We start from the raw sequence: 21100 nt of genomic DNA, 5'->3' as shown, positions 1-21100 counted from the left end.
AGAAGCCGGTGACTGACCTGCCTCACCTGGGAAGAGCGCAACGATGGTGCCAACTTGGGCCAGTGAAGCAACGTCCTCCACAACTAGACTGAAGAACGAAAGGACAGCAACTTGTCTGTTCCCCTTCCCCCAATTCCCCAGTGCTGTTCCCATCCCCTAATTCCCCAATAAAAATCTTAAAAAAACAAAAAAACAAACAAGAAAACAAAAACCAAGACTATATAACGAGAGAAAAAGAAGGACCTCACTTCTGGGTATTTATCCGAAGAAATCCAAAATGCTACTTTGAGAGGACATGCTCATCCATATGTTCACTGCAGCATTATTTACAATAGCTAAGATATGAAGGTAACCTGGGTGTCCCTTAATGGATAAAGAAGAGGTGGTACCTATATACAATGGAATATTACATGGCCATAAAAAAACAATGGAATCTTGCCATCTGTGACATGATGGATCTGAAGGATACTGAGCTGAGTGTAGTGAGTCAGGTATAAAACAAATATCATATTATTTCACTTACAATTGGAATCTAAAAATCAAAATAAACAAACAAAATAGAAACAAACTCATAGATACAGAAAACATTTTGATGGTTGCCAGATGGGAGGGGCGTAGAGGAAGTGGGTGAAAAACTGGAAGGGATTAAGAAGAACAAATTGATTGTTGCACAGCAGTATTGGGGATGTAGGGTATAGCATAAGGAATACAATAAATAATATTGTACTAACTATATAGGGTGTAAATGGGTACTAGATCTATCGGGGTGGTAGATTGGAGAGGGCTTGGGGGCAGGGTGAAAAAGGTGAAGGGATTAAGGAGTACAAATTGGTAGTTACAAAACAGTCATAAGGATGTCAAGTATAGGGAATATAATCAATAATATGGTAATAACTGTATAACGCCAGGTGGGTTCTAGGCAGGGGATCACTTCATAAATTATATAAATGTCTAAGAACTATGCAATACACCTGAAATTAATAGAAAATAATGTTGAATGTCAACTGTAATTGAAAAATTAAAAAAGGGGAAAAAAGATAAAGAAGAATAAGAGAGAGGTTCAAAGTTCCAAGTGTGAAACAAATAAGTCTTGGGGATGTAATATACAACATAGGAAATATAGTGTGGTGTGGTGTCAGATGGTTGCTAGAGTTAGGTGGGTACTGTTGAATAACTATGATGTACACCTGAAACTAATGTAATATTGTATGTCAGTTATATTTTAATAAAAAATCTTTAAAAAGAAAAAAAATACAAATTGGTAGTTACAACATAGTCACAGGGATGTAAAGTACAGCATAGAGAACGTAGTCAATAGTGTTTTAACAACTGTTTATAGTGGCAGGGGTGCACTACAACAATTGGGGGGATCACTGCATAAATTATAGAAATGTCTAACCACTATGCTGTACATCTGAAACTAAAATAATACTGAATGTCTACTGACAAATGTGTAACTGACAAAAACTAAAAAATAAAATATACACCGCTGAAAAAAATAAATGAAGTATGTAGCTAATGAAAATAGAAAAGTATAATTTTATAAACCCTAATGAAATTAGTCATTTCTGCAAAGATTACTAACTGGAGTTACAGCCCTTAGGTAAATATTTATAGTGAAAAGAACATTTATTTGGTGCCCCAAAACACCACACAGATTATTTTCTAGATATGTAGAAACCGGCAGTCAATCTCGGCTTCATTCAGGGGAGGCCAACTAAATATCATGTAACTTCTAATGTCATGGAACATGAAAAACTTATCGTTCATGATATATTCTAATTAAAAATGTTTATCTTGAACCCATCAAGCCCTTAAATATAACTTCCAGCTTATGAAAACACAAGAAATAAAGGAAAAAGCTAGATGATAGATACCACAAGGAAGAGAAGACACATCCATACAGTGTGACATTCTGTAGCACAACTGACTCAGTCCCTCAACAAGCTGTTGTCATAAAAAAAAAAAAACTGTCAGATTTAAAGAGAATTAAGAAACATCAGATGCAATGTGTGGTCCTAGATTAAATACCAGTTTGGGTAAGCCAGCTATGGGGTATTTTGGGGTCAGTGGAGGAAACTGTAATATAGACTGGGCATTAAATAAGATAAAAAGTTATTGAAATGAAAAGGTAGAGACTGATAAACAAAGAAAGCACATAAAACAGTATGTGCAATAAATATATCTCATTCTGGCAAAAATAAAAAATACATGTGCAGGGCTGGCCGAATGGCGTGTTGGTTAAGAGTTAGCTTCGGACACCAGGTCTGAGCAGCAGGGCCCCGGTTCGGATCCCACATGAGGGCCAGTGACACTGGCCTCTACAGCTAAGATGGTGAACAACAGCTCGACCTGAAGCTGGGCTGCCATGAGTCCCCGGCGATGGCATAGGCTGCAGTGGGGCTCGCCAGCAGCAGTTGTGAGCTTTCATTAGCCACCGTGAGCAGCCAACCAGTGGCAAGTGACCGATCTGCCTCACCCAGGAAAAGCGCAATGATAATACCAACATGGGCCAGTGAAGCGACATCCTCCACAACTAGACTGAAGAACAAAAGGACAGCAACTTATCTGTTCCCCTTCCCCGATTCCCCAATGCTGTTCCCCTCTCACAATTCCTCATTAAAATCTTAAAAAAAAAATACATATGGAAATACATACATGCATATACCAAGGTATAAAAGATGCTCAGTGATCTCTAGGTGGTGGGAATATGTAGTTATTATTTTACTTTTGCTGGTTTTAATTTTCCACAACATACATATATTGCTTTTGTAGTAAGAAAGTTTGGTTCATCCCTGTATTTTTTTTTCCCCCCCAAAGATTTTATTGGAGAATACGGGGAGAACAGTGTTGGGGAATCGGGGAAGGGGAACAGACAAGTTGCTGTCCTTTTGTTCTTCAGTCTAGTTGTCAAGGACGTTGCTTCACTGGCCCATGTTGGTATTATCATTGCGCTCTTCCCAGGTGAGACAGATCGGTCACTGGCCACTGGACGGCCGCTCACAGCAGCTCTTGGCAGCTCACACTGGCTGCCGGCCACACACAGTAGCTTACGGCAGCCCACTGAAGCAGGGGCTGAAGCCTACGCCGTCACCAGCGACTCATGGCAGCCCAGCTCCAGGTTGAGCTGTTGTTCACCATCTTAGCTGTAGAGAGCAGTGTCACTGGCCCTCATGTGGGGTCCAAACCCAGGCCCTGCTGCTCAGAACTGGCGTCCCAAGCCAAGTCTTAACCAACGCGCCACTCAGCCAGCCCTCAAAGAATAAACTTGACAAAGACCAATGTCAAGAAAATTTTTATAATATCTCTCAAACCAGCCAGCCAGCCATTTCAAAGAAATCCTAACCTCTATTCTTTTTACTCATTATTAAAAAACTGAGGCTGCTTTGTTCACCAAAAAGGACGGGTTTATTAATTCAAAGCACATGGTCATAGATTAATCTAGAATCGTTATCTGTGGTAATTAACTTAGTAGTGATGTATCTGATGCCTCTTCCTTCTTTTCATGAAGCTTGTGTCATCAATTTTAAATAAAAGATGAAAGAAGAGGTATATCCACATATGCCAATGTGACTATGTCTGAAAAGAGGGATATAAGGTGGGTATACTATTTTTTCAATTGTTGCATGACAAACGACCACAAATGTAGTGTCTTAAAACACAGATTTATTGGCTCACAAACTTAGCAGAGTATGGCTGGATTCTCTGCTCAGGGGCTCCTTAAGCTAAAATCAAAGCATTGGCCAGGGCAACATTTTTCATCAGGGCTCGTAGACCTTTGACAAGCTCACCGGTTCCTGGCAGAAGTCATTTCCTCCTCACTTCAAACCAGCAACAGTGCAGCACATCCTTTCCATGCTTCAAATATCTCTGATTTCTCCTTCTGCACCAGCTGGAGAAAGTGCTCCATTTTTATTTTTAAGGGTTCATATGATTTGATCAGGCCCACCAGGTAATCGTCCTACCTTTAAGGTCAACCGTGCCATATAACATAACATAACCATAGGAATGGTATCTCATCACATTCCCAGGTGGGGATTAGGGTGTGAAATATTTGGGGGGAGGGTTAAAACTGAGTACCACAGACACAAAAGATTGTAAAACTTAATTAAAAACATCTTTCTTACCTGTTAATAATGAACCATGCAACAGTAAGCATTCCCGCTAGCCAGGTTCCACTCATAAGCCAACTTGTAACAAATAAAGCAGTAACATATATTCCTTGCAATCCAAAAACAATACCAATATAGAAATATACTGGCTCAATAATCTCCTAATTGGGAAAAAGAGAGAGGGAGAGAGGGAGGGAGGGAGGGAGGGAGGGAGAGAGAGAGAGAGCGAAAGAGAGAGAGAGAGAATAGGATGACATTAAATAATTTTGAGGAGTCATAGTATGTGAGATAAATATTATTACCAAAAGAAAAACACATACGTTGCTACCAGTTGCTTGATATAAAACGCTGGCAATAAGTTCTGGATATAGAGACATTTGCTGCACTGCATTTATGGTCTTCAAAGATACAGTTTTGTTATTGTGTATCAGTTCATAAACACCTAAAGACAGATAAATTTTTCTCTAGATTAGTTATTCTGCTTTTTAAACATGTTATTCAGAGGTCATTAAATATTTTAAATTATTATCAAAAAAGACCTCAAAATATAATACTCTGTGCCTCATTTTTCCACTTTTTTAAATTATGTACAAGAAACAACGATACCTATATTCTGAGACAAATCTCCACATTCAAGGGCTCTCAAATGCAAATGTTTTATTTTAGAAAAATATTATTAAAAATACAAATGTGGTTATCTTACCTCTTTCAAATGAAGGCGCCCTTAACATATCTTTATAATAAGAGTAATAAATGGCACTGTCACCCTGAAATGTGATTTCCCGTTCGAGCTCCTAAAAGAAAATATATTTAAATATCAGTATCCTAAATTTGAACTGCTATCTTCCTTCTCTCTCTTCATCATCTAAACTAATGCTATTTATTTATCCTTTTATTCAAAGATGTTTGAATTTTCCTTTAATCACTAGTTGCTATATTAATGAGGTGAAACTTTTTAATAACCTGGCAATCATTTTAATAAAACACATAAGGTTTAAAATGGATTGTGACTCACTGGTCATTTACCTATTATATGTAAGGAAAATCTAGAAGGAAAACCAACAGAAATGCCCCAAGAACAGCAAGACTAGTAAGGAGGGTTATAAAAAATGCTTGAGATGTTAGAAGTCCATAATAAAAAAGTAAGTTTAAGAAGCAGTGTTTTCTATTGCTATTGCACTTCCCTATGTATCCAGAACAGCAAGCCATTACTTAGTACATTTCAAGAGCGGTAGATATTAATACTTATAGTCAGTGCTTTTCAAATGTACTTTCAGAAATATAAGTAAATCTTTAAATTCTGAAAATTAGGCTATACAGACCAAGCATACAGGTAGTTGAAAACAGGGTACAGCCTAGTGGCTCAGTTGGTTAAGAGCGTGAGCTCCTAACAACAAGGTTGCCGGTTCGACTCCCACATGGGATGGTGGGCTACACCCACCTGCAACTAAGATTGAACACGGCACCTTGAGCTGAGCAGCTACGAGCTGCCGACAGGCAGCCAGATGGTGACTGGACTTAGAGCTGAGCTAGCTGCGCCCTCCACAACTGAGATTGAAGGACAACAATGTGGCTGTTCCCTTTCCCCAATTCCCCAATTAAAAAAAAAAAACATTAAGAAACCTGTGCTTTTCCTGCTGAATCAGGTTTTCATAAATCTATCTTTTAGAGGGGTACAAGATGGCAGCAATGTAGGAGGATGTTGAACTTGCCCCCTCCCATGAGCAAACTCAAATATATACTTTTATAGAGAGCAATTACTCCAAGATAACTGAGGGCTGAATGAACAGCTTTGCAACAAGAGAAAGAGACCGAATAGAGAAGGCTGGGAAACCATGGGAGCCCTCTGGAGCTTCAGGAATTCTTAGGATTGGAGATACCAGTGAGCTCCATTCTTTCCGTCCACTTCTACCTCCATAGGGTAGGTGGGACCTCTATCCAGGTGCTTTGGCCTACCTGCAAGGTCACCTGCAACAAGTTCCTGGACACACTGCCAAGCCCATTTCAGGCCCGCAATGGGAGCAAGCAAGATTAACAGAACATTACTAAATGCACCTGGCCTCCTCACCTGGAGCTGCTTCAGCTCCAAAGGCCAGCACCCCGACACCACAGACGCCATAAGCACTAGCTCAGCTCCTACAAGCCTGTCAAAATAACCTGGCACACACAGCATACACAGAGGCATCTTCTACATAAGGCCACTTTTTTAAGACTGAGAGATAGCTATTTCATCTAATTCATATAAACAAACATAGAAAGTCAAATAAAATGAAAAGACAGAAGACTATCTCTCAAAGGAACAAGAAAACTCGTCAGAAAAAAAGTCCCTAAGTAAACAGAGATAAGTAAATTGCCTGATAAAGAACTCAAAGAAATGGTCATAAAGATGCTCACCAAACTTGAGAGTAGAATAGAGGAACTTAGGGAGAACTTCGATACAGGGTTAGAAAGTATAATAAAGAACCAGCCAGATGACCTAATATTGCATATAGAAAACCCTAAAGCCTTCACCAAAAAACTATGAGAACTAATAAATTAAGTAAAGATACCGACTACAGAATCAATATACAAAAATATGTTACATTTCTATACACCAATAACGAACAATCAAAAGAAGTTAAGAGAACAATCCCATTTACACTTGCATCAAAATGCATAAAATCCCTAGAAATAAATTGAACCAAAGAGGTGAAAGACCTGTACTCTCAAAACTATAAGACACTGAAGAAAGAAACTGAAGAAGATACAAATAAATGGAAGAATATACCTTTCAAGGATTGGAAGGATTAATATTGTTAAAATGTCCTTACTACCTAAATGAATATTCAAGGCAACCCCTATTAAAATACCAATGACATACGTCTCTGAATTAGAACAACTAACCCTAAAATTTATATGGAACCACAAAAGATGAATAGCCAAAAAACACTGTGAGAAGGAACAAAGTGGGAAGTATCACACCCCCTGATATCAAACTATACTGTAAAGATACAATAATCAAACAATATAGTACTGGCATAAAAACAGATATATATGTTAGCTAGGACAAGGGTTTCAAGGTCTGGGTAGTTCTTACTAAATGCTACTTTTGCTAAATGTTAAAATATAGCATAGTATTGTAGCACAGTAGAATCAGCTATCGCCTGATGAGCTTGACAGGAACCCAAGCAGATAAGTTTGGCCAACTGCCAAGAAGAAATCAACATGTAATTAACCAAACAGCGTATATAAGCAATGGTTAAGCCTCCCTTTGGGGAGACAAAGCTTTGGATGTGAAGCCTCTGTCTCCTTTACTTGCTGAAATTAAATAAAACTGCTTAGGGCCAGCCAAGTGGCTCAGTTGGTTAAGAGCTTGCTCAGAGTGTGAGCTGTGAGCAACAGGGTCGCCGGTTCGATTCCCACATGGGCCAGTGAGCTGCACCCGAGTTGAGCTGCCACAGAGCTGCCAACAGGTGGCAGGATGGCTCAGCTGGTGAGAGCACGTGCTCCTAACAACAAGGTTGCCTGTTCGAGATGGTGGGCTACGCCCGCCTGCAACTAAAGCCTGAACTCGACACCTTGATCTGAGCTGCCGCTGGGCGGACCTTGCGCTGAACTCCACCTGGATGGCTCAATGGATAGAGTGTGTGCTCTTAACAACAAATGAGGCTGCTGATTCGACTCCCGCATGGGATGGTGGCTACACCCACCCGCAACTAACTGAACACAGCACCTTGAGCTGAGCAGCACGACTGTAGACTTGGACTGAGCTTGCTGTGCCTCTACAACTAAGATTGAAGGACAACAACTTGGCTGTACCCCTTCCCCAATTCCCTAACACTGTTTTCCTCCCCCAATTCCCCAATAAAATCTTTAAAAAAGAATAAAACGCCTAATAACAACCACATCTCACTCTTGAATAGAATGAAACAAGTGGCGAACCCCTTGAGTTCGGTAACAAATAGATCAATGGAATAGAATAGAGAGCCCAGAAATAAACCCTCACTTATCCAATCAATTAATCTATGACACAAGAGGCAAGAATAGACAATAGGGTAAAAACCGTCTCTTCAACAACTGGTGTTGGGAAAACTAGATAGACACATGCAAAAAAATGAAATCTTATACCATATAAAAAAATAAACTCAAAATGAATTAAAGACTTAAATGTAAGTCCTGAAACCATAAAACTCCTTGAAGAAAACATAGGCAGTAAACTCTTTGACATTGTTCTTAGAATATCTTTTTGGATATGACTCCTTGGACAAGATAAACAAACGAACAACAAAACCAGATCAAACTAAAAAGTTTATGCAACACAAAGGAAACCAACAACAAAACAAAGACAATCGAGAGAAGATAGTCACAAATGATACATCTGATAAGGAGTTAAAAAACAAAATATGTAAAGAACTCATACAACTTAACACCAAAAAACCCCAAACACTCCAATTAAAAAATGGGCAGAGGGCTTCCAGTCAAGATGGAGGAGTAGGTAAATACTGTGCTAGCCGTCTCCCGCGACCACATGAAAATTACAACTAAACTATAGAACAACCATCATTGAGAACTGCCTGATTGTGTCTCACTAAACAGAAGTCCTAAAACTAAGGACATATAGAGGAAGCCATGTTGAGGCTGGTAGGAGGCATGAAGATAAGGAATGGGCTGGTCCCACAAGCATGTGTAGCAGTTAAAAATTGGAAGGGATATCTCAGCTGCAGAGGTCCCCCTGAGGAGCATGGGGTCACAGCCGCAAACCAGGTTCCCCAGCCTGAAATTTCCGTGCCAGGAAATCAAGTCCCCACAACTTCTGTTGTGAAAACCAGCAGAGAGTGAGATGGAGGACTACTGAGTCCCAGGCGTTCCTATTAAAGGGCCCGCACACAGACTTGCTGATGGTCTCACTCGCTCTGAGCTCCAACACTGGGGCAGCAGCTCAAAAGGAGCCAGGGACATAAGAGAAGAAATTGAATTTCCTGGCTCCAGGGCTAGGGCTGGAGGGGCAGCTTTCTCCCAGACAGAAGGGCTGACAGAAGCCATTGTTCTGTTGTTGAGCCCTCCCCAACCCAGCCTGCCCATGCATCTGAGTCTCCATCAACCTAGCTAACACTGTAAGCTACACTCTGGTATTTCCCTGAGACCCCACCACACCCAAATTGCTGGCCCACTCAAGCCACTTCCAGTGGCTTTTCCATACAAGCAGCATGTCTTGGCTCATGCTGCAGACTTTCTTAAAACCTCTCGAAGGTTCACAGACCCCAAACAAGCAGCATTTGCCTTTGGCAAGCCCATGTCTTGCTAAGCAGCCATAAGCCTGGCATTACCAACAGCCGGCCTCAGTTCACAGCTTAGCCTCTTCCAGGCACTTCCAAGCCCAATACAAGTGGCAACCACCTGCAAATTACTTTGTAGCTCATATCAAGTGGTCCTGGGCAGGGCACAGATAGCGGCTGTCCTTGGCCTGCACCAGAACCCCTCCCCGCAAGAGGTCCTAGAACGAACACACCCAATGGCCTGCTTCAGACAACACTTAAGCACCACTCAACCACCTCCACAAATGACACACCCAAAGGGCTGACTTGGCAGGCACCAGAGCCCCACTAAATTGAATCCTGCTCCATAGGGTCAGCCCCTGCACAACAATTCATCCACTATAGTCACAGCCAGTCCTCACAACCAATCAGCCTGAGGGCCAATCCTTCAAATTGACATGCAACAGCAATCAAGATTCAACTACAATAGGAGGGCACATAAAACCCACACAAGGGACACACATGGAGCACCTAGCTCAGGTGACCAGGGAAACTGCACCACTGGACTGCCACAGAACACCTACTACATAAGGCCATTCTAACAAGACCAGTAGACATAGCAGATTTACATAATACCTAGAAATAAACACAGGGAGGCAGCCAAAATAAGGAAACAAAGAAACATGGCCCAAATAAAAGAACAGAACAAAGCTCCAAAAAAAGAACTAAACAAAATGGAGACAAGCAGTCTACCAGATGCAGGCTTCAAAACACTGGCTATCAGAATACTCAATGATCTCAGGGAGAACTTCAACAAAGAAAAAGAAAACACAAAAATGGAGATAAAAAACATAAAAAAGAACCAGTCAGAAAGGAATACAATAACTGAAATGAAGAATACATTAGAGGAATCAATAATAGATGAGATGAAGCAGAGGATCCAATCAGCGATTTGAAAGATAAAATAACACAAAACACCCAACCAGAACAAGAAGAAAAAAGAATCCAGAAAAAGAGGATAGTTTAAGGGGCGTCTGGGACAACATCAAGTGTACAAACATTTGCATCAAGGGGTGCCAGAAAATCTATTTGAAGAAATAATGATGGAAAACTTCCCTAACCTGGCAAAGAAAATAGACATAGAAGTCCAAGATGCACAGAGTCCCAAACAAGAAAACCCCAAACAGGCTCATACCAAGACACATCATAATTAAAATGCCAAAGGTTAAAGATAAAGAATCTTAAAAGCAGTGAGAAAAGCTGTTAGCTATCTACAAGGAAATTCCCATAAGACTATCAGCTGATTTCTCAACAAAAACTTTGCAGGTCATTAGGGATTGGCAGGAAATATTCAAAGTGATGAAAAAGCAAGGACCTAGGGCCGGCTGAGTGGCTCAGTTGGTTAAGAGCTCGCTCAAAGGTTTGAGTTCTGAGCAACAGCGGTTCGAGTCCAGCCCGAGCTGAGCTGCTGCTGAGCTGCCAACAGGTGGCAGGATGGCTCAGCTAAAAAAAAAAAAAAAATTTAGTCAGACTGACTGCTCAAAAATAAGAAAACAAAACAGTTTGGGTTAAAAAAACAAACAAAAAAACCCTTCAGCGTCAAGTGGTAATACCATGTACTTTGTCAACACATATTACATATCTGATTATGAAGGTAAGTTATAAATAACTTATCAAAGGCCACATGAATTATTAATATAATTACAGTGACTAAAATGTCTGGAATATACATGATTTAAAACCAAATATTAGACATACTAATATGAGGCAAAATGAAAATAAATATTGTTATGACTGTTATTTTCCAATACCCCCAAAACATTTTAATCATGTAATATAAACAGTATATTTCGATGCTGAAATTTACATAGTTTCTGAAATGTTGACTACCAAAGCCACTAAAAAGCTGACTAAACTCGATACCATTTCATCATCATCAAAATCCCTGATAAATTAACTGCATGAAAGATAGCACCCTTATAGTTGCTATTTTATGGCCTTGAAATATGGTCTATTAAAATTTTCAAGGTTGATACTGTGACTGCGTTCTCAAAACAACATCTATATCATTTTGTTTCTAAGAGCTGTAAATAAGAAAGCACTTGTCATACTTATCACACATCTATTTTGGCTTACTGGGAAGCACATTACTTAAATTAATATTAAATACTAAACAACTTTCATATGCTCAAAAGTCTTTCGTCTTACCTGCCTGTTGGAAAACCAGAATTTCCGTTCATGGTATGCTGACAAATAGAAAGCATACATCATACCACTAGTAACTGCTGCAAGACAGCCAATGAAAACCTTTGCAAAGCGCTGCAATAATACATCTGAAAAAGCATATTAAAAGTAATCAGATGTAGATGATATAATTTATATTTATGCACTTCTATTAAAAACGAAAAAGTAATCAAAAGGTAGTATAGACCCTTGATATGATATGATGAAAATGGCATTCTAATGCTGTGGTCTTCCTCCCCCAAACTCATAATCCTAGTCTGAACATGAGAAAAAGATAAATTCCAATAGAAGGGCATCCTACAATATATGTAATCAGTATTCCTCAAAACTGTTGAAGAAATCAAAAACAAGGAAAGCCTGAGAAACTGTCACAGCCAAGAGGAGCCTAAGGAGACATGACAACTAAATGTACTGTATCCTGCATGGGATGCTAGAAGAGGAAAAAGAACATTAGGTAAAAACTAAAGAAATCTGAATAAAATGTGGACTTAATTTAAAATAATGTATCAATATTGGTTCATTAATTTTAATAAATGTACCATACTAATATGTTAATAATAGGGAAAATTCTGTATGGGGGGTGATGGTAACATGGGAACTGTACTACCTCTTGAATTCTTATATAAATAAAAAAGTTTTAGAAATTAAAGTCTATTAATTTAAAAGAAGAATCAATGGAATGTACTGTGAAATATCTAAAGAAGAAAAACAGGTTCATTCAGTATTACTACTGATATTTTTTCTTATCAAGAAGTTTTCCTCTTTATTGAGGAATAATTTACATACTACTATAAACTACAGCCATTTAAAGTGTACAATTCAATGACTTTTGATGATTATGTACTTAAAACATCATATACAACTGCTATATAAATAACTACCTCTTAATGAAATAACATAAAAAGATTTGGATTTTCTATACACAGGATGATTTAGTCCTGCTACAGCTATTAAGATTAAGTATAATAATAAGCACAGGCTTAAGGGCCCAAAGTCCAATGTTCTGTTACTGAATGACTATAAGGTTGTAAAAATCAAATTATTAGTTTAGCTAAACTAAAATTTTAGCTATTTTCAAAACATTATTTCATAGCGTACTAGAAACATTAAAGACTAGTTATATATCACTAAATTAATATGAATTACATTCAAAATGCTTGATAAAGGGCCGGCCTAGTGGTTCAGTTGGTTAAGAGTGTGAGCTCTGAGCAACAGAGTCACTGGTTTGATCCCCACATGGGCCAGTGAGCTGCGCCCGAGCTGAGCTGCCACTGAGATGTCAACAGGCGGCAGGATGGCTCAGGTGGTGAGAGCACGTGCTCCTAACAACAAGGTTGCCCATTTGACTCCCGCAGGGGTGGTGGGCTATGCCTATCCGCAACTAAGATTGAACACTGCACCTTGAGCTGAGCGGCTGCGAGCTGCCGATGGGCGGCTGGATGGCCACTGGACTTGGAGCTGAGCTAAGACTGAAGGACAACAACTTGGCCCTTCCCCAGTTCTCAAACACGATTCCCCTCCCCCAATGCCCCAATAAAAATCTTAAAAAAAAAAAATGCTTGATAAACACTAGCCAATAAATCAAATATTAATGTAAGTATGATACAATTGTTTTAAAGCACTATTTCCAATAGCATGTGTAAAGCATTTGGCCTGGCACATAGTAAGAGCTCTGTAAAAAAAAACGAATACAAAAACATCCATGGTGGCAATTTGGCAAAAGTGCTTCGAAGTTTCTAAATGTAGATCTTTTCCTGCTTTTTTTTCCATTAAGTGTTAGACATTGACAAATTAATCCTAATTATCAGAGGCTATTATAAAAAATATAATCAACCAAATCTTATACAGACAGTACCTGACTTACAATGTCTCTACTTACAATTTCTCAACTTTACAATGGTGTGAAAGTGATACACAGTAGAAGCCATACTTCAGATTTTGAATTCTGATCTGTTTCCCTAGCTAGCGATACATGGTATGAAACTTTCTTGTGCTGCTGGGCAGCTGCAGAGACCCACAGCTCCCAGTCAGGCACATGAGCACAAGGGTAAACAAGTGATACTCTACAGTGCAGTTTAAATGCATTTTCGACTTACGATATTTTCACCTTACTATGGGTTTATCAGGATGTAACCTCCATGTAAGTTGAAAAGCAACTGTATATAAATGCCTTATCTTAACACTAAATATTTTGTTTCTGAAAGTTTTTTGTAAAGAGTAAAAATGGAATCAAGCTATCAGTGTTTGATGTAAGTGTATCTATTTTGAAGAAAATAAAGAGCTCTGGGCTCTGAAAATTATTGTCTTAAAAATTATCATTTTTTGAAAAGTAAAGGATCTGACTTCCAGATTATGTTGTTCGTTCATAAACCAGCCTAATCAGATAACTTCTGTGTGCTTATCCCTTCATTTGTAAAAACTGATCATGTACAAAAAAAGAACACTACATAAATATCAATATATAATAATATAGGGCATAGTTGAGTAATATTTAAAGCACAGGGAAAAGCTAATGACGTTAAGAAAATAAATGTAGCATTCAATTTCACAAAAAGTATTTTTTAAAAAGTGTAAGTACATTGAAAAAAATGTAATGCAGTAATACCTCGGTTTGCGAGCATAATTCGTTCTGGAAACAAACTACTCATATTGCAAGATGTAATTCGTTCCAGAAACAAACCACTCATATTGCAAGACATTGCTCGTTTACCAAGTTAAAATGTATTATTAGGAAACTGCTATTACTTTTGCACCAACCTAATAGAAATGTTTGCTTGTCTTGTGGAACACTTGCAAACCAAGTTATTCGCAATCCAAGGTTTTACTGTACTTGCCAAAAATTTAGGAGTAATTAAATCTGGAATCATGCATACATTCTATTTTTATTATACTTTTCTCTATTTCCCACATTTTCTATCCTGAAAATATATTTTATGAGGCTAGAATACTGTTTTATAGTAATTATACTGGATTGTTTAATTATCTTTCTTATACTATATTTTCCTAAATGTTTTAAATGATCATTCTATTAGTCAGCTTTGCTGTGACAAAAAAAGTGACCCCAAAATATCAGTGGCTTAAAAAACAAAGGTTTATTTCTCACTCATATTACTTATTGGTTTCAGGTCAGCGGTAACTCTCCACTCAATTCCAGAACTCAAATTAGCTGCGGCTTTCTTGTATCTTCTTCAGAGTTCCAGACTGGGATCAATGCTTACTTGGGACATGTTCTCATGACAAGAAAAAAGAGGAAAACAGGCAGAATCACACAGTGCCTCTTACAGCTTCTGGTCAAAACTAGTATACTGCTGTTTCCACTCACATTCCATTGACCCAGGCAAGTCACATTGATAAGCCTGACAATGGGGTAGGGAAGTATACTCTGCTTCAGCAAGCCACTCCAAATCACACAGCAATGGGAAGGAATGTATAATCAATCCACTTTTAGGGAAGGGAGCAAACATTTGGGAACAATAAAAGGGTCCACCAGGGTCTCCCCATTAATCAAAAATACTCACTTGCCTACCAAAGGCAAAGCACACTCACTCCTTAAGAAAGACACCCTAAGAACAGTTTCCTCAGACTGCTTCCTGCATGTAGAAAATTAGGGACTCAAACATCATTTTAAGATCTGAATAACTGTGTCCTTTTTAATCTACATTGGCAGTTCTTTTGACAGTACATCTCTCTCAAAAGCTTAGCTGGCAATTCTCCTAGGTATTTACCTAAGAGATATAAAAAGATGTCCACAAAAAGATTTGTACAAGTATGTTCATAGCAGCGTTATTCATAAAAGGTAAATACTGAAAACTACTCAAATGTCCAAGAAGGGATAAACAATTACAGCAACATGAATGAATCTCAAAATCATTATATAGAATAACATAATGAGCTAAGTGAAAGAATCCAGACACAAAGGCATACATGTTGTATGATTCCATTTATATGAAATTCTACACATGCAAAGTTAATCAATATTGGAAAATATTAGAAGAGTGGTTGTCTTGGGGGATACAGAGGAAATCTACTGAAAAGACATACAAAGGAAACTGCTGGGATAATGGAAATGTTCTATATTTCGTTTTAGCTGTATTCAAGTGTCAAAACTCATTTAGCACCTAAGATGCTGTCATTTTATTGTATATTAATTATTCCTTAATTTTAAAAATTAAATCACTGATCTTTGCAAAGAAAAGAACAATTTTGTTGGCTTTTTACTTATGTGATTCCAGTCAGCTTCATAGTCCAATAATTTTTTTTTCTAGATATGCCTCCCTCAAAGATTTAATTACATGTATTTCGAGCTTATCAAGCTTTTGTGGGACCACACTCTTTGATCTTTTGCCCTGAGTGCTTTGTCCAACTGAAAGAACTTACTAGGAACTACCTATATCCATTTATACACTTTATTAAGTGACGGCCATGCCCTTGATTTAGTCATCTTAATCAACTTTTGTTACTCAAAGTATTAATCAATTTTATTTTTTACTAGTTGAAAAAGACAGAGTTCTAACTCCAACACTACAAGTCCTAGAAATTTTGGATTCTCTATTTTCCTTCTCATTCCTGCTTGCAAATAGTCCAATTCTGTTCTAAATTCATCTCTTTTCTGTAATTAAATGCAGCTGATAACCAAGGCACTCTAGTATCATTCTGTTTTGCAATCTTGTTACCTAAAATAATAAAAAATTAGTATTAAAATTGCAACTATTCACAGGAAAGTTGCTTTCATGCTACAATGGCATAGTTGACTCTTTTAGGGAAGGTGCAGCTCACCGTGGCCCATGCGGGGATTGAACTGGCAACCTTCATGTTATCAGCACCACGCTCTAACCAACTGAGCTAACTGGTCACCCCACAGGAAAATTTTATAAAATAATTTGTCACTGCATAATATGGATTATTTTTCCAACTTCCAAAGTTTTCTTGCTGCCAGACCCTGAATTAGATCTGTAGATGACCTATTGCCATTATCTTATTTGAGCAAATATATATAAATGGGCCCTTAATTCTGTATGGGCAGGAAGCAATTTGAGAAGGCTGTTTAGCTCCTAAGGATGGCCTATTCTCCAAAGTCATCTTCAGATATAGTTCAGAAGGATAATGGAAAAGGAAGGATCTACAGAGGGTGGAGCCAAGGACCACAGAGAACAATGAACTGGGAAGCTACTCCCAAGGAAAACAATTGGGGCCTAATCAAGAAACAATCCCTACTCCAGGGTAAGGCGACCTCATATTTACCTACTAGGATTTCAGAATTGCTATGGACCAGTGGCTAAGCTATGTTTCTCACTCTTCACCTTTCTGAATGAAAGCTTTTGGCTATCCTGTCCCTGTCCAACAATGTATAATGTGAAAGGGGGCGTGTGCAGAAAAGAACAAACATAGCAACTACTTTGCCAAGAAAGTCCTGCTTGCAAGGTAGGCTATTGGCTGACACTTGGGAACTTGGATTTCAATAGGGTTCCCACCATTTTTTAACTGATAAAAATGGTTTACTTTGCCTAACTTGTTTGTAAAATGTGGTTCATGCTACTACTTCCCTCCTGGGAGTCTAGAATTTTGTATGTGATAGGCAGAGGTTACATGATCAGCTGCCAAAAAAAAAAAAAAACCACGAGCAGAGTGGCTTATGAGCTTCCCTGGTAGACAAAACTACAAATATCACAACTTGATGCTAAAAGAAACCTGTGTGATTCCATTTGAAGAGGAATCCTGAAAGCTTGTGCCTAGTTTCTTGCAGACTTCAGCCAATAAGCCTTTGCTAAATTTGTTTTGTATTGTTCACTGTAATAAATCATAGCTGTGATAATAAATCACAGCTGTGAATACATGACTATATTCTGATACCTGTGAGTCCTCCTAGCTAATTTCAGAACATAGAGGTGGTCTTGGAGACCCTGACACAGAGCAGATAACTTGTCTTTTACTTTATGGGTCTCTGGATCAGAACGAGAGACATAGCTGACCCAGATATAGATAATAAGACGTTGGGCTTCAAAACTCATGCCATGACTAGATAAGACTTGAGTTTCTTCCTTGGTGTAGGGCAGTGGTTCTCAACCTGTGGGTCGCGATCCCTTTGGGGGTTGAATGACCCTTTCACAGGGGTCGCCGGGTACTTGTATGTGGGCATATCTGCATGTGGACCTGGAGACGGATAAAGGAGTGGTGTCTCAGTTCCTAAGACCATCGAAAATATGTTTTCCGATGATCTTAGGTGACCCCTGTGAAAGGTTGAGAACCGCTGGTGTAGGGGAAGTAACAAATATATTTTCTCTGTGGGAGAAAATATTTATGACCAAAGACAGAATAGGGTAGACTGTTATTATTATTCCTAACTATTTTGTCATTTCCTATAAAAAGATTATCTATCCCTGCCCACTACCATGTCACTTGCAATGCTTTCCCCGTCGTCAGAGTATACTTCTCCATCTCATTGTCTAGATTAATTATATGACTTGCTTGGGCCAATAAAATAGGAGTACAAGTTTACTGGTTCAGCAGAAACTTTAAGAGGCACTGCATGACTCTGCCTGCCTGCCTGTTCTTTTTCTCTGCCACAAGAAAAACATGTCCCAAATAGGGGCTATTCCTTTGTGACACATAAAGCGACATCAGGCCACACATGTAATTTTAATCAGAAATAAATGTTTGTTGTAAATGAGTGATATTTAGGCATTGTTCTACAGCAAAACATAATGAAAGCTGGCTGATATCACCATATCTTAATCACAAAATGTTTATACATTTAAAACATTAATATAAAATATACTACCTACCATAACTATTTTTGTAGTAACAGAAAAATTCCAAATCTACCTAACTTACATTTTGGGGCTCTTTCAGGAACTGCAGTGTCATCAATTTTCTCTTCTATGGCAGATTCTTTATTTTCGAAAGACTTTGGCTTTTTTCTTTGGCGCAGTTCTATAGCTGGTCCTTAAAACATTGAAAAGTTATTGCAATGTGTATCAAATTATTCTGTCTATATCCCAAACGATTAACTTTTATTACACTAAGGCAAAAGTCACACAAAGATTATTAGTACCAAAGATAACTTTTTTCATAATTATTTTAGCAATCCTTGCAAAACTGTCTTTCCTATAAAAAAAACCCACAATATAGGTTCCGCCTATAATCTGTGCTTGTGCTTTCAGAATCCTATTGATAAATCAATGAGCTCTTCTCCTAAGATAATGCTATTTTCAAAATATCCCAAAATAAACTCTTTTCTAGAATGATTGGGGAACAAAGTGTTATGTAATAAATTTGCTTATTATTTTAGTTACCTGAGAGCATCACATGCATAATTTTAAATCAAAATATAACAAAATACATTGGTAAAACTATACTTCATTTTTTATTTTATTTTTTAAGATTTTATTGGGGAATTGGGTGAGGGCAACAGTGTTGGGGAGTTGGGGAAGGGGAACAGCCAAGTTGTTGTCCTTAAATCTTAGTTGTGGAGGGTGCAGCTAGCTCAGTTCCAAGTCTAGCCGCCATCCGGCCACCTGTCGGCAGCTCAAGGCGGCTTACCTCAAGTTGCGGGAGGGGGGATGAGGGGACAAACTGGCAACCTTGCTAAAAGCGTATGCTCTAGGGCCAGTGGAGCGGCTCAGTTGGTAGGAGCGCAAGCTCTGAACAGGGCTGCCAGTTCGATTCCCACATGCGCCAGTAAGCTGCACCCTCTACAGCTAAGATTGTGAACAACAGCTCGACCTGGAGCTGGGCTGCCTGAGTAGCCGGCAACGGCGTAGGCTGCAGTGGGCTGCCGTGAGCTGCCAAAAGCGGCCGTCCAATGGCTGGCGACCGACTGCCTCAGCCGGGAAGAGCACAATGATCATAATACCAACATGGGCCAGTAAAGCGGCGTCTTCCACAACTAGACTGAAGAACACAAGGACAACAGCTTGGTTGTTCCCCGTCTCCAATTCCCCAACACTGTTCCCTTCCCCAAATACCCCAATAAAATCTTTTTAAAAAAAGAGCATACACTCTAACCACTGAGCCATCTGGCCGCCCACTTCCATTTTTTTAAACAATCCTGAAAGTTCTGCAGAATTTCACAGTACTGTGTATCATTATCATTCAACAGTCATAGATTTAGGTATTAGAAAATAGGGTGAACCTATAAATATTTGGAAGATCTCAGAAAATTTCCCTATATTAGACTATCAACCATTTATATATCCAATAAAAAATGTAATGCAGAAAGTACCTTTAAACCAGTAAACTAAATTCAAATTTAAACAGAAATTGACTAAATTCAATTTAACTCCTTTTCCTTCCTAGAATTGTCTTATAGGGTAGGCTTTGCTATTGTGTAAGTACAGAGTCCTGTCAAGTTTTTAAGGTATACAATAATTTATCTCCTTATAGAAGTAGAGGAGTTTTTCTTTTCTCTTAGTGATGACGTCAGGCTAGGAAATAAGAGCCTAAAGGGAGGAGTCAAAGGAGAACTGAATAGCTCCTGTTGCTGATCACATGGATTGTTCCCTAACTTTACTGTAAAAAAATGAATAAATTTATTTTAAAGTAGCTTCAAAGCAAATTCATGTTTGTCAAAATATCTTTAAACACTGGCAGTGAGAAAAAATACTGTATATTTAGTGGGTTCAGTCTGACTAGTGTAATTTTTAACTATTTCTATACTATTATTTATTGTGTAGTCATGTTAAGTAGTGAAGCCACTGAATACATTAGAAAATGATATTATTGGAACCGGCCTAGTGGCTCAACTGGTTAAGAGCTGTCTTGGGAGCGGGAGTTCTGAGCAGCAGGGCTGCCGGTTCATATCCCACATGGGCCAGTGACGCTGCACCCTCTACAGCTAAGATGGTGAACAACAGCTCGACCTGAAGCTGGGTTGCACTGAGTGGCTGGCGAGGATGTAGGCTGCAGTAGGCTGCCGTGAGCTACCGTGAGCAGCCGGCAGCCGGTGAGAGCTGCCATGAGCCATCATCCAATGGCCGGAGACCAACTGCCTCAGCCGGGAAGAGTGCAATGATCATAATACCAACATGGGCCAGTGAAGCGACGTCCTCCACAACTTGACTGAAGAACAAAATGGACAGCAACTTGTCTGTTCCCCTCCCCCAATTCCCCAATAAAATCTTAAAAAAAAAGACATTATCATTAGAAAAGCCATACTGTGAATTTTTTATTTTTTTGTATACAAATCTGGGTCTACTAATATTATTATATTACTTCTTCATGATGCCCTTTTAATTTTCCCCTTCTATAGGTTAAAGCAAAAGCTAGAGTGGCCAACAAGAATAAAGATTTATGTCAAGTCAAATAAAGTCCTCAGGTGCAAGTCATTATTTTTAATTTTATTAAAAAAGAATACAAGGGGGCCGGCCGAGTGGCTCAGTTGGTTAAGAGCTCGCTCAAGAGTTTGAGCTCTGAGCAACAGTGGTTCAAGTCCAGCCTGAGCTGAGCAGCCACTGCTGCAGTGGGTTGCCATGGGCCAGCGGCCAGCAGCCGCAATGAGCAGCCGTCCAGAAG

The 21100-nt window shown here is 38.9% G+C and overlaps 1 protein-coding gene across 4 annotated transcripts in view; it reads right to left on the bottom strand.

Annotated features, from left to right (window-relative positions):
* Window positions 1-21100, bottom strand: part of DPY19L4 (dpy-19 like 4) — an 87029-nt gene that overhangs the window by 52359 nt on the left and 13570 nt on the right. For 3 of the 4 annotated variants that reach the window (XM_019632019.1, XM_019632021.1, XM_019632020.1), the window contains exons 2-6: window positions 18422-18532; window positions 11555-11679; window positions 4816-4906; window positions 4433-4554; window positions 4128-4273 (exon numbers count right to left, since the gene is read on the bottom strand). In XM_019632019.1, the coding sequence (XP_019487564.1) occupies window positions 4128-4273; window positions 4433-4554; window positions 4816-4906; window positions 11555-11679; window positions 18422-18532 (595 nt within the window). The remainder of the gene's footprint in view (window positions 1-4127; window positions 4274-4432; window positions 4555-4815; window positions 4907-11554; window positions 11680-18421; window positions 18533-21100) is intronic. The other variant, XM_019632022.1, reaches the window with a different exon arrangement.

This window comes from Hipposideros armiger, unplaced genomic scaffold, assembly GCF_001890085.2.
Source record: "Hipposideros armiger isolate ML-2016 unplaced genomic scaffold, ASM189008v1 scaffold_1069, whole genome shotgun sequence".
In the NCBI taxonomy this organism is placed as follows: Eukaryota; Metazoa; Chordata; class Mammalia; order Chiroptera; family Hipposideridae; genus Hipposideros; species Hipposideros armiger.
The sequence above is the reverse complement of the archived record's forward strand: the minus strand, read 5'-3'. Positions and strand labels throughout refer to the sequence as shown.